The sequence below is a fragment of the Pararge aegeria genome, chromosome 4 (assembly GCF_905163445.1).
Source record: "Pararge aegeria chromosome 4, ilParAegt1.1, whole genome shotgun sequence".
Lineage (NCBI taxonomy): Eukaryota > Metazoa > Arthropoda > Insecta > Lepidoptera > Nymphalidae > Pararge > Pararge aegeria.
In genome coordinates, this window is record NC_053183.1 from 16,245,468 (window position 1) to 16,257,809 (window position 12,342).

Sequence of the window (12,342 nt, forward strand, 5' to 3'; positions counted from 1 at the left end):
CCTCCCTATATTTTATCGTCAGATTAAAATAGAATAGGACATCCTAACATTTCGTTAACGATTATGTCCAATTTAAGAGTTAGGAGTTGAGAAATGGGAGTCCTACATCGCGTCGCTTTTCTCTTTTTTATCATTATCATCATCACTTCAACCGATTCAAGTCCACTGCTGGACATAGGTCTTTTGTAGGGAGTTCCAAAATCCACGGCCCTGGACCGCTTGTTTCCAGTGGTTCCCAGCGACTCGTTTGATGTCGTCTGTCCACCTTGTTGGGGGCCGACCAACACTGCGTTTACCTGTGCGGGGTCGCCATTCCAACACCTTGGAACCCCAACGTCCATTGGTTTCCCGAGCTCTCGTTCTCTTTTTAACCATGTTTATTTCAAAGTGCTCTTTTAGATCTTTCAGAAACGAAAGCAGTAGGTACTCTTAAGACAACCATCATCAACATATCAACTCATGACCGGTCCACTACAGGGCACGGCTCCTCCCACAGTGAGAAGGGTTTAGGCCGTAGTCCACCACGCTGTCCCAGTGCGGATTGGCGGATTTAACACGCCTTTGAGAACATTATGGATTATAATTCTCAGGCATGCAGGTTTCCTCACGATGTTTGGCTTCACCGTTGAAGTAAGTGATATTTTAATTGCTTGAATGCATATAACTCAGAAAATTTAGAGGTCTGGTATTCCAACTCGGCCCCCGATAGTGAAGCTAAAGTTCTAATTATATTTAGTTACATATAACGCGTTTCAGTTTTAAGTGTAACATTTTTATTAACATAGTGTCACATAAATTAGTGTCAGAAAATTTTTATTAACATAGTGTCACAAAAATTGGTCCTTGCGTCTGGTGACCCAAGAGCTGGCGCTTATTTAGCCCAACGGCTAAGTCTAGCTATTCAAAGGGGCAATAGCGGCAGCATTTTGGGTACCATGCCCATAAGTGAACAGTTAGACAGCTTATATTTTTTGTAAATATTAATTTTAAAGATAATATATAAATTGAAAATTAAAAAAAAATTAAAATTATTCTAGTAGTCAAGCTTCTTTGTGGAAGTGGCCACCATGGACTTGATATTTGTGATAGTGATAATAGTATTCTACCAGTCAAGCCCCTTCATTTGATATACATGTTGTATGTACAGCTGTGAAAAATATGTAATAACACTCCCAATTAACTCACCATTCAAACAAAAAAAAACGAAATCAAAATTTGTTCATCCGTTCGGGAAATACGATGCCACATTGGTCGAAATTGGAAGCATGTTCATCCGGTCATGTTCCCGATTCAACCAAATTGAATAGTCATATGACATTTCGAATGTGTACTTGCAAGGTACACGATTTGCGAAAGCAAAGCGACTATAAAGTTCAGCTTGTTAACGTTTCGAAACAATGTTACTAGAGTTGGGAATACTGTTGTTGTTTCAGAATTTGTTTAGAATTTTTATATGAATTCATAACAGTTGGTATGACCTGGTTACGGCCTTGTGTAGGGAGTTTATTTATTTATTTCGGCATCTCATTTATTTCGTTGAACTTGAAATGGTGAAAGGAAAATTAGCCTGTAGAAGACCACTGATGGACTAATGGCCTCGCCCAAAACAGGAGGAATTTGGTTTTAATTAATTAATTAATTATTTTTTATATACCAGTTGTGTGAATCGAACCCACGGCTTTGGACCCAGAAAGCAGGGTCGCTGCCCACTGCCCTAATCTGTTATTCTGATCAATTAGCCAGCTTATCTAAAGCGTGCTCGCTTACTATGGGCCTCAAAAGAGGTCTCAGAGTCACTCTTCTGAGTGACTCTGAGACCTCTTTTGAGGCCCATAGTAAGTATTCTGATACTGGGGAAAATGCATTCCAGATCCTTGCGCTGCAAATCAGAAAAGAAGGACGCGCTTCCTTCGTATATCAACCACGTAGGGATGCAGATCCTTACATTGCCTCGCGGTTCGCGGGTAAAAAAGTGAGCGGGGAACTAGATCAAACAGTTCTTGAGCACACTCTCCGAAATATTTCGTATAGAATACCGAAAAGCAGACAACCTTGCCTAGGTCACCGATGGGCTTTCTATCACCGCGATCTACTGGATCCAAGACATCAAGCTGACACTTGGCACACTACTTTCTTACTTTAGTCATGCATATTGTGCCGTACTTAAATCAAATTAAGTTTCATAATCCTGTAATCCTCAGGTTATTGGCCGCTGGGCGTAGTTTGGTGCAACGTGTACGTGACATGCGACGTGTTGGCGTGCTCGGCTAGCATTATGCACATGTGTTTCATCAGCATCGGCAGGTGAGTGCTGTTTACTTTGTTTTGATTGGGGATTCTCTTTCCATTATCTCCGCTCCACTGGGTGTACATACGGATGCATCATTGTTGTCGGAACAAATTGTTTTATATTATTTTGATAGAAGCAGGTGATATTTTCATATTTGTTATCGGGCGTCGACGGGTGAGTTGCAGGCCTTCGAGTTGCAAATTTTAAGGGATGTTTAATTATAATAATAAAGCCTTTTTATTTCCCATCACCTTAGTATAAATTTATTTGTACTATCTATAAAATTTGACTTATAATAATTTATTTATTTATTTATACTCCTTATTTGCACACAAATAAAAATACAGAAGAAGAATAAAAGAAAACACAGACAGAAGAAGTATACAAAAGGTGGCCTTATCGCTTTGTAGCAATCTCTTCCAGGCAACCTTAAAATTATGCACATTATTCACTTCTAAACCTAACGATTTAATACCTCTTCTTGGGTGGGAACCATTTCTTGGTCCAAATCTTCCAGTGGCGTGCATAGAGGTTATGCACAGGGTATGCAGTAACTTAAGGTAACTTAAGGACAGGCATTCTAAGAGTTCTGTAAAGCCTACTTTTAAGTATTTGTAACTCGTACTGGAGATTTTCTTCATTGTATATCATTTGCATACCTTGTGTTACCCTCTATGCACGCCACTGAGATCTTCCTCTCTGTGGCTTTTTCGATCTACTACTTTCCTGCTGTCTTTATGTTATCGTCATTCCATCGTTTCAAAGGTCGTCTTTTTCACCTTTTTCCGCTAGGTTCTTCACATCTCGTCGAAAGGGAAGTTTATCACCCAGCAAATGTCAGGTCTAAGAAGGCAGCGTGTCGTGTAGCGCGCCTTCCTGGAGGATCCGGTAGCCATCAGACTGCCGACAACTATGGGACCCGTCATACATTGTGGGCTTTTCAAAACCTTGGCAATATTTAAATTCTTGTGGGTACCAATTGTAACTATGTGTGACAACCGCTCGTTTTTGACTCTTTGTATATGTCCTGCCCATTTCAATTTCGAAACGAGTACATGTTTTATGACATCTGTAGCCTTTGGTTTATTTCTAATAAAGACATTTCTCACTCTATCCTTCATTTTTATAATCAAGAAGTTCCGCTCTATTCTTCTGGCATTTACCCACATTGTCTAACGTTTTCTTGGTTTTTAGCCAGGTCTGACAGGCGTAGGTCAAACATGGTGTTGGACATTTATCCGTGGCTTTTTTTATTTCTTACATATATAAAAATAATAATATAGAGTGTAATAAATAATTTTATCGTTAGATTTCGAATTAACCTACTTAAAGCATAAGTGTTACCATATACCCGCTAATCCCTATTACCATAAACACTGTAGCTTTCAAGGCGCCATTAAAATAATAACCACTACGACCCGATTGAGCCGAGAAGAAAGTCATTTACATACAAATCTCCATAACAGAGCCGTTCGCGGGGCGCTATAACAATTTAAAGATTTAGGCCAAGTTGCCCGTAGCGACATTTTATCTCAAATCTGTGTCATTTGATATATTTCCCCTGCTCAACGAAAGTTGTCATCGTCAGCATTATCAAACCACAAACGGGTCTTCTCACAGAATGAAAAAGGTTTAGGCCTTAGTCCACACGGTAAAGTTATTTACTTTTCTGTGGTGCTCCACACGCTCGCCATGTGCAAATTGATAGAATTCCCACGCCATTGAAAGCATTATGCAGGTACTGTTATGTTAGTTAACCGCACAAGCCGCGAGCACGCGAGCACGCGAGCCCCAGCAATCGGTTGGGGTGGTAGATAGACGTCCGGGAGGTATACAACTGGTTCCGGGGCGTATAACAAAGCCAACAAGAGGGACATGCCGAGGTGATTTTTAGTTTGGGTATACCCCCTTTAGAGGGGGGAGTTATTATAACCTCATAACCTCCGTCTTGCCCAAGGGTTGGAGGCAGCAATAAAGCTTTTCCATCAAACTAAAAAAAAAATTCTTCACCATCACAGAATTTCAAAATTCAATTGCTTAGCAGTAAAACAATGTGTTGAGGGCGGTGTTGAAAGGCCACGACACTGTCGTGCGTCAGAGATGTTTGCGGTTCTACGCGATCATCCGCAGGCGTGCGGCATCAATGATGAGCAGGTTTGTGAGCACCAAAACCCTCCTCAGTACACTGACATGTAGGCTAGACAGCTCTCCCTGGAGGATCTGGGATGGTGTGCACATGTTTTTTTTTTTTTTTTTTTATTTATTTATAAGCAATTACAATAAAATGGTTAGTATAAAAACACCGAAAAAACCGCAGAGGTTTGTCCTCGGTGCCTATCTGCAACGATTACCTAAGGTGTTAATTAAAAGAATAAAACCACCTGTGGGAAAAACATACTGCTACATTGTAGAACGATAGGAACCAAGTAAGACTGTAAATTTTAATTTCTAATAGTAGTAAGTACCAAAATAATATAAACTACTAGCACCATCTACCCGTACACAAACCCATTTGCCCAGTGTGGTGATTATGGGCACACCCTCCCAATAGGAGACGCCTTTAGTCCAGCAGTGGATCTTATACTGATAAGAGGGTTTGCACCAACGATTTATTGTTGAACTCTGAATCGATAGTGAAGTTTTATCCTAAATATACGTTAAGGAAACTCGCTGATAGCTATGAAGGCGATTATCCAGGCGTGAGTGTCGTTTGTGTAAACAAAATAGGTACTTCCACAAATGGAAGGGGTATATACGTTGTAAAACATAATGATTGGGTTTAAACATATTGTGTCACTTAAGGTACTGTAGTATAAAGTACTTAGTAATATAGTATCTACTTTGTAGCCAACTCTTTGAAATTTTTTAACACATAATTACTGGGTGGGTCTGGGTGTTTATGTGTATATTTTAAGTATTTCTGTGTATTATATTCATAAAAATATTCATCAGCTATCTCAGTACCCATAACACAAGCTGCGCTTACTTTGGGGCTAGGTGGCGATGTGTGTAATGTCGTAGTATATTTATTTATTATTATTAATTTATGACGATAGGATTTTTGGTGATGAATAAACAATCTTTATTCCACTACAGGACTGCAATTTTACGTCGTGGTAAGAGATGAAGCAGTTTAAGTATAAGTCTTATTATATCGCACTTACCTGTTACGGGTATGGCAGTTATATAAAACCCATACCCCATATCTGTGTCTACCCGGAATCGTACTGGAACGCTACACCTCTTGGCAACACTCTTTGTCAGATAGCCTAAGCCTCGAACTAGAGACCAGACCGGAGAAAAATGAGAATTAATAATTCCGAATTATCTCTGCCGGGGATTGAACTCGAGACCCCATGTTTATGACTTCAGTGGTGACACTGCACCAGGGAAAATGGTGATTCCAAATTTTTCTAAAATTTGCATGTTGTTTAGCCGGAAAAATGTGCATGTTATCTCTTAACACGAATTTAAAATAAGGATTCCTTAGTTATACCGATTGCTAATTATTTATTTTTGTTATGTCGTATTTTATTTATGAGACTACTAAAAATTGCAATAAATGTGGAAACGGAAAATGCTCGTAGCGCATTTTATGTTGCGATTTAGTGCACAGAATTCAGAAATTGAATTCGGTCATGACACCCTCTTGTAAGGTTAAGGAGTGCATTTATGTTTTTGATGATAAGCGAATCCCATAAAAAACATAAATGTAAACATTTAGAGCCAAGTTCCATAGGAAGAATATGGGTACTTCGCCGACAAAAGAAGTGAGATTGGAGATGTGTTTATGATACTTGGGATTCTAGATTTTAAGTAGTTAAGAGGCCAAAAGTGGCTCTAAATGGTTTGTGTAATACATCATACAGCAAACGATCGCCACCTTTAAGAAACGAGTGCAGATCACTGTAATCTATTTTGCTTACTTCGTATTCTATATCTTTTTTAAGGGTTTTATTACGCATTATAGTAGATTATTTGTATGTTTATATGTTTGTATAATTATATTTTTGTACATATCTTTACTATGTTATGATTAATATGTACCTACGCTGCGATATGTTTTTTTAAATATTAATTTAGTTTATACTAGCTTTTGCCCGCGGCTTCGCTCACGTTAAGTTTTATTTTTGATATGTTAAATTTACTACAAAGGGTTAAAAAAAGGTCTTGCTGCTTATAGAAAAATATGAACGGAAATTACTTAGAAAATCAGAAACTTTCATATAAATTTTGATCCCCTATGAAATACGTATTTCTTTATTATAAATCGAAAACCTAAATTCAAAGTTTAATTGATGTGACGAAGCTCGAAGTCTGTTTGATTCTAATCGTTTTTTTTTTTGTTGCGGTTTTTCTGTAGTTCTTCTGGTTGCCTGTTGCTTCGTATTTCTCGTTGATCTTCCGATATTTGATTTTTTCCGTGGCATTGTAAATAATATTATTTGTGTAGCACCTGTTTTATCTATTTACATAAATAATTAATTAGTTAATTCTTTTCTATTTACAATTTAAATTAACTATTTATTATTATTAAAGTCTTGAGTATACTTACTAATTAAGAGTATTATTGACTTTCATTAAATTACACTTACAATTAAAATTACAAATCAATTTTTTTAGTACATGATCATGTTATTTTAAAATAATAATTATATTTTATTTTTTTATTTTATTGCTTTATTTTTATTTTCAATAAAAAATGATATATGTGAAGTTAGCTGATTTGCTTTTTAAATAAATTATATTTTTTTGTTTACAAAAGAAGGTATTTCTTTTATTTTCTTATTTAATATAAGTTGTAAAATAACTCATTGAATTTAATGAGAAAACATTTTATTGCATTCATTGCCGCATATAAAATTTAGAATCAGTTGATCGCTATAGAACTTAATGCATTGAAGCGCTATATGATGGTGATATTTAATAACATGGACATCATATTTACATTCTCCGTGGAAAAATACATGGTCATACCAATTTTTATGACAATCGGTTGAACGGGGCGGAAGTCGATACTTGACAGCGCCGCCTGGTGGGGAGTTACATCAATGGACATAGCATGTTCGTTTTCTCCGTGGAAAAATACATGGTCATACCAATTTTTATGACAATCGGTTGAACGGGGCGGAAGTCGATACTTGACAGCGCCGCCTGGTGGGGAGTTACATCAATGGGCATAGCATATAAACCTTCTCCGTGAAAAAATACATAAGCATACCAATTTTCATAATGATCGGTCAAATAGTTTCTGAGTTTATCGATGACATATATACAAACATCCTCTTTTATATATATAGATTGTAATATTTCACCTATGTATGTTGTACCTACCTACCAATTTTCTATAGCATTTTCTCGTATGCCTTTGGTTGCCTGGAAGGTAACCAAATCGTACGTTCTACTTTATTATGCTATTGTATATGTATCTTTGTGTATTTTCTTTGTGGTATACAAAAAAAGGGTATTTATTCATTCATTCATACGTTAGCTGCCTTGCCAGTTCCTTATTCTTGGCTGGAACTTGGCAAACGCATTCCCGCGTATCTTGTTGAACCGGCAGAGTTCAGACGGAAGACTTCAGCATTTTTAGTACTACCTTCCTATAAGAAATTGTCTTATTTTTTATTAATGGTTTAACATTACTATTTTACACCATTCCGCACCTAATAAGATCTAAGCACTCGCTATTTCATTGCTGGTGTCTTGGCAGATGCAGCTCAATTAAGGCAAAGTCTGCTTTAAATTGTTTATCTAATACTTTAAAAATATAATGTCATTATCATCATCTTCATATCAGGCCATTATCGGCCCATTGCAGAGCAAGGGTCTCCCACACATGAAAAGGGCTGGCCCTGTGGGAATTGATGGAATCCACACTTCTTTGATCTAACATTATGGAGAACTCTCAGACGTTGTTGGTTGATTGGTTTCCCCATGATGTTTTCTTTCACCGTTGAAGCAAGTGCTATTTTTGTATGCATAAAACGCATATAACTTAAAAAAGTTAGTGGTGGGTATCAGGATTCGAACTAGGCCCCAAGAGAGTCAAGCCGAAGTCACTAGCTACTAGACTATAATAATAATCTTTATTTACAGACATTACATCCATTTAAAAAAAAACTATAAAATTAAAATTAAAATAATTTTAAATTAAAAATTACTTAAAAAAGACCTAAGAATACCTGTGTCAATATGCTATTTGGCAAATCTTCCATTTACCTTCAACTATAGTATATAATTCTAGTCCAACCAATATGTTTGAGTGGAAAGTTCGGTGTTTATAAAAAAACACCGATTGTTCTTAACACCAATTTATTATATATAATTTGTAAACTTGTAATGTCCACATTAACCACTTTATTATTTACCTGGGTTATACGAGTCGCGGAACCCTAACCTAATCTTTAATCTCCTTGCTGAAAGCCAACCGGCAGTCTGAAACCAGGTCCATAGTTGGGCAGCAATTTGACTGAAGAATAAGAACACCCACTCCCACTAATATAATCCAACTAAACAATTATTATTATATAATTTAATTATTATAGTTTTTAGAAAACAACACAATCTGTTCTGAAAAAAAAAACAATGTTTTCTAAAAAGCTCAGAGAACGTAACGAGCTGTATGACGTCACAAATCGATTTAGTTTAAACTTACATTACAGATAGAGACTAGAACAGAGGTACAATGAAGCCTGGGATTGAGCGAGCACGAACGCTGGGAAAAGAATCTGCAGTAGCTCGGAACGAATTTGTCTTTAACGAAGGATAATATATTAATTTATTTGATTATCTCTAAATATAATTTTTATTAATACATAACTATAACCTAAAATAAACTATTTAAAAACTAAATAAAATCTAAAACGTCCTCGAAACCACCGCAGCGAGGCACAGTTCCTAAGATGCTGGCAGCATTGCCCCTCTGGATGGCCAAACTAATTCGTTGGCCAAGGTAACTGCCCGCTCTAGGATCACCGGTAGACTCGATAACCCTTTTCGATAATTCTTTGAAAAGGGCTCTTGCCTCCGGACCCCACGGTCCCTTTGTCCCAAAGGCACAAAAATGAAGCTGCTATCCAGGTTTTCATATTTACGCCTCTTGGCCTGCTCGGCACTGGAAGCAGCCGCACCTACCATTGACGAAGTGGCCTGGATGTGTGATGCAGCTAGGGTATCAACACAAGTTGCATCCCACAGAAGTGACCTTCCAAGCCTCCAAGGTATGAGCGTCATACCATCAGGTCTCTTGCCATCGCTTCGCGCCAAACCAATAGGTTCTAATACAGCTGGTACGTGAGTGGTAGCTAGAGAACGTCGGATAATGTCGTTGATGGTGCTATGGCGAGAGAAGCGACCAGCGCTTCTTGAACAGGAGAGTCCATGGTGACCGTAGGTGTCAACGCTGTCACCGCAGTGGCATCGATGAGGCTGAATTATAGAGGCGCCAAGCCTAAGACCAATCACCACCGATAGAGTGGTGTGGTCTAACATAGTGCCCAGGTTAGCTGAAGGGAGAGCATGTAGGACTCCTTAGCAGAGAGAGCGAGAAGACGAGCACGGTCTCTTTTAGATGGCATTTGGTCTAAAAGTGTGTCAAAAGTTTTTTTGCAAATAATGTCGTCCCACTGTCTCTGTGAAGAAAAAGAAACCGGCAAAATACTGGGACTAAGAGCAGACCAACTATTTCTTGCCTCTGCCAAGTATGACACTTCTATGGAACCCAAAGAATTGGATATAATTTTTTGAAAAAGAGTGTGTGTACTGTACACAGAGGAAAGAAAAGCTGGCAACGAAACACTTGAAATTTTGCGAATACGGTATGGCGGTCTTGGACCGCCATACCGTATCGGAAGTGAGGCCTGGGTCCATGCCTGATTACTTATGGGACAATTTAAAATATTAACAAGAATATCTTTTATAAAAGTATCCAATTTTTCCATTAAAAAATTAAATTTCCAAAGAGGTGAGCATCTAAGAAAATACGTAAATTTTGGAACAAATAAACAAAAGCGAATAATAGTTAGAGCCATATGTGGATTAATTTCGAAAAGACGATCGGAAGTGTTGCTAAATTGGGAAATTAAATCGTCAATAAACTGTGGGACTGACGTTTCCAGTATAGGAAGGATTCTGTTAAATACACATTTACTTCTAGTTGTTCTGTTGGGATCTCTTCTAGCGAGCGATAGGTATATCCGCTCTGCTTTTTGAGACGCTATTTTTGTAGTCACGTTTAGAAACTTCTATAAGTTTAGATAGATTGCTCTGCGTATCGATGATTTCATCACTCTATTTTTTCTAACTTATCTTTATATATTCCTGCGTTTCGGTGGCACCCTGGATGGTTTAGATTCACAAATCAGCCCGACAGATGGCGCTGGGGTCCGCTAGTAATAATATAAAAAAAAAAAATATTTTTTGGTGTATAGCATTTTTTACAATAAATCAAAACTAAATATGGCGCGTGAGATTAAAGTGTTACTTGGTTTTAGTAAACCAAGTAACACTTTAATCTCACACGTGTGTGACATAAAACTTCTTGAATAAAACAACTTACCAAACAATAAAACCACGTTTTTTCTCTTTGTATAAAATTATTTATTCATTGTTCTTACATATAAAATATATTTTGAAGCTAGTTCAGGAAGCTGAGCACAATGAATAATTCATTGTTCTTAGTTTTGGAGAGACACATAAGGTCATGGGTACGCGAGTTGATAACAGGGTCCAAAGAGCATATAAACTTAAGTAGGTCGAAGGAATCAATGAGCATAGCAACACTCCACAAACCAGTTTTCACAAATATTGAGTTAGAAAATAGAGTCGGCGCCAACACTATACTGTAAACCACTGCTGGGGATAGGTCTTTTGTACGGAGTTCCAAATATCACGGTCTTTTGCAGTTTAATTCCAGTGCCAGTCCGAATGATAATGATCATAAATGTTGACGACCTACCTAAGTCAGCGGTGAGCACTGCGGTCTTATGTCGGGGTTTGAACCAGGCGTTTTCGCTAAACTGCCCCAATTTAGGAATTTATAATTTATCTGGTATGGTCAGGTGGAAGGCTTGAGCAATCACTAGTTGAATTAGTCACTTACTTATGCTCGTTTTCACTAACGTCTGACAAGGCAATGCTTAAATAGGAAACGCATAATCTAAAGGAATTACTAGGCATACATGAACATTACATCAATAGTTATAACCTAAGTCATAAATAATAAATCATTAGGCATGCGATTTAGGCGATGCCTAAAGGTATGTTCTAGGCAAGCGCGCCCTAACTTAGACCTCATCATTGCTCTCCAGGCATGATAGTAGTTAAGCGCAAGCCTTTTTGGTATAAAAAAAAACTACACACTTCAAGTGCATTTTTATATTCTGTATTTTGTATGGTGGCATAGTGTTCGTTGCGCTTTTCAGTTGCAGTTTATTGAAAAACATTTTCTCCTTCCTGGCATGTTTTTACTCTCGTGTTCGAATAAAAAATTTAAGCTCTCAAAAATATTGTGTACCTGAATATAAAATACGTGGAAATGCAAGCAACGTTCAATCGAAATTTAACCTTTAATAAATGTTTACGTAAATCCCTCACCCATAAAATATATACCGTCAAGATAAAGCATCATATTCCGTATTATTGCTGATTTTGTCTGCACTGAGCCGTAAAATGTAAGACGCTCGCCGCAGAATATCAGAGATGAAATTAATGTAGATATATTCTAGTCGAATAGAAATTACAAATCATCTTACGCCTGTAGTTAATAAATTATTAATTGTATCCAAAACATTCAGATGACATACTGAATTTAGTAATTTTATCCTTATTTAAACTATATGCCTCATAAGAAGGCTCAAAGTTATTTACGATGGGGAGAGCTGTGTTAGGAGTTTCTCTACGCGATCAAATCAGAAATGAGGTAGTAGAACTAGAGTTACCAAAATAGCTAAACGAGTCACGATGCTGAAGTGGCAATGGGCGGGGTACATAACTCGGAGAACCGAAGAACTTTAGGGTCCCAACGTGCAAAATAATTTTAATCTGCTCAT

The 12,342-nt window shown here is 37.4% G+C and overlaps 1 protein-coding gene across 1 annotated transcript in view; it reads left to right on the plus strand.

Annotated features, from left to right (window-relative positions):
* Window positions 1-12,342, plus strand: part of LOC120637541 (alpha-1D adrenergic receptor) — a gene marked incomplete at its 5' end in the record, with an annotated part of 67,895 nt that overhangs the window by 5,140 nt on the left and 50,413 nt on the right. The window contains one exon of the mRNA XM_039909363.1: window positions 2,202-2,304. Within this exon, the coding sequence (XP_039765297.1) occupies window positions 2,202-2,304 (103 nt within the window). The remainder of the gene's footprint in view (window positions 1-2,201; window positions 2,305-12,342) is intronic.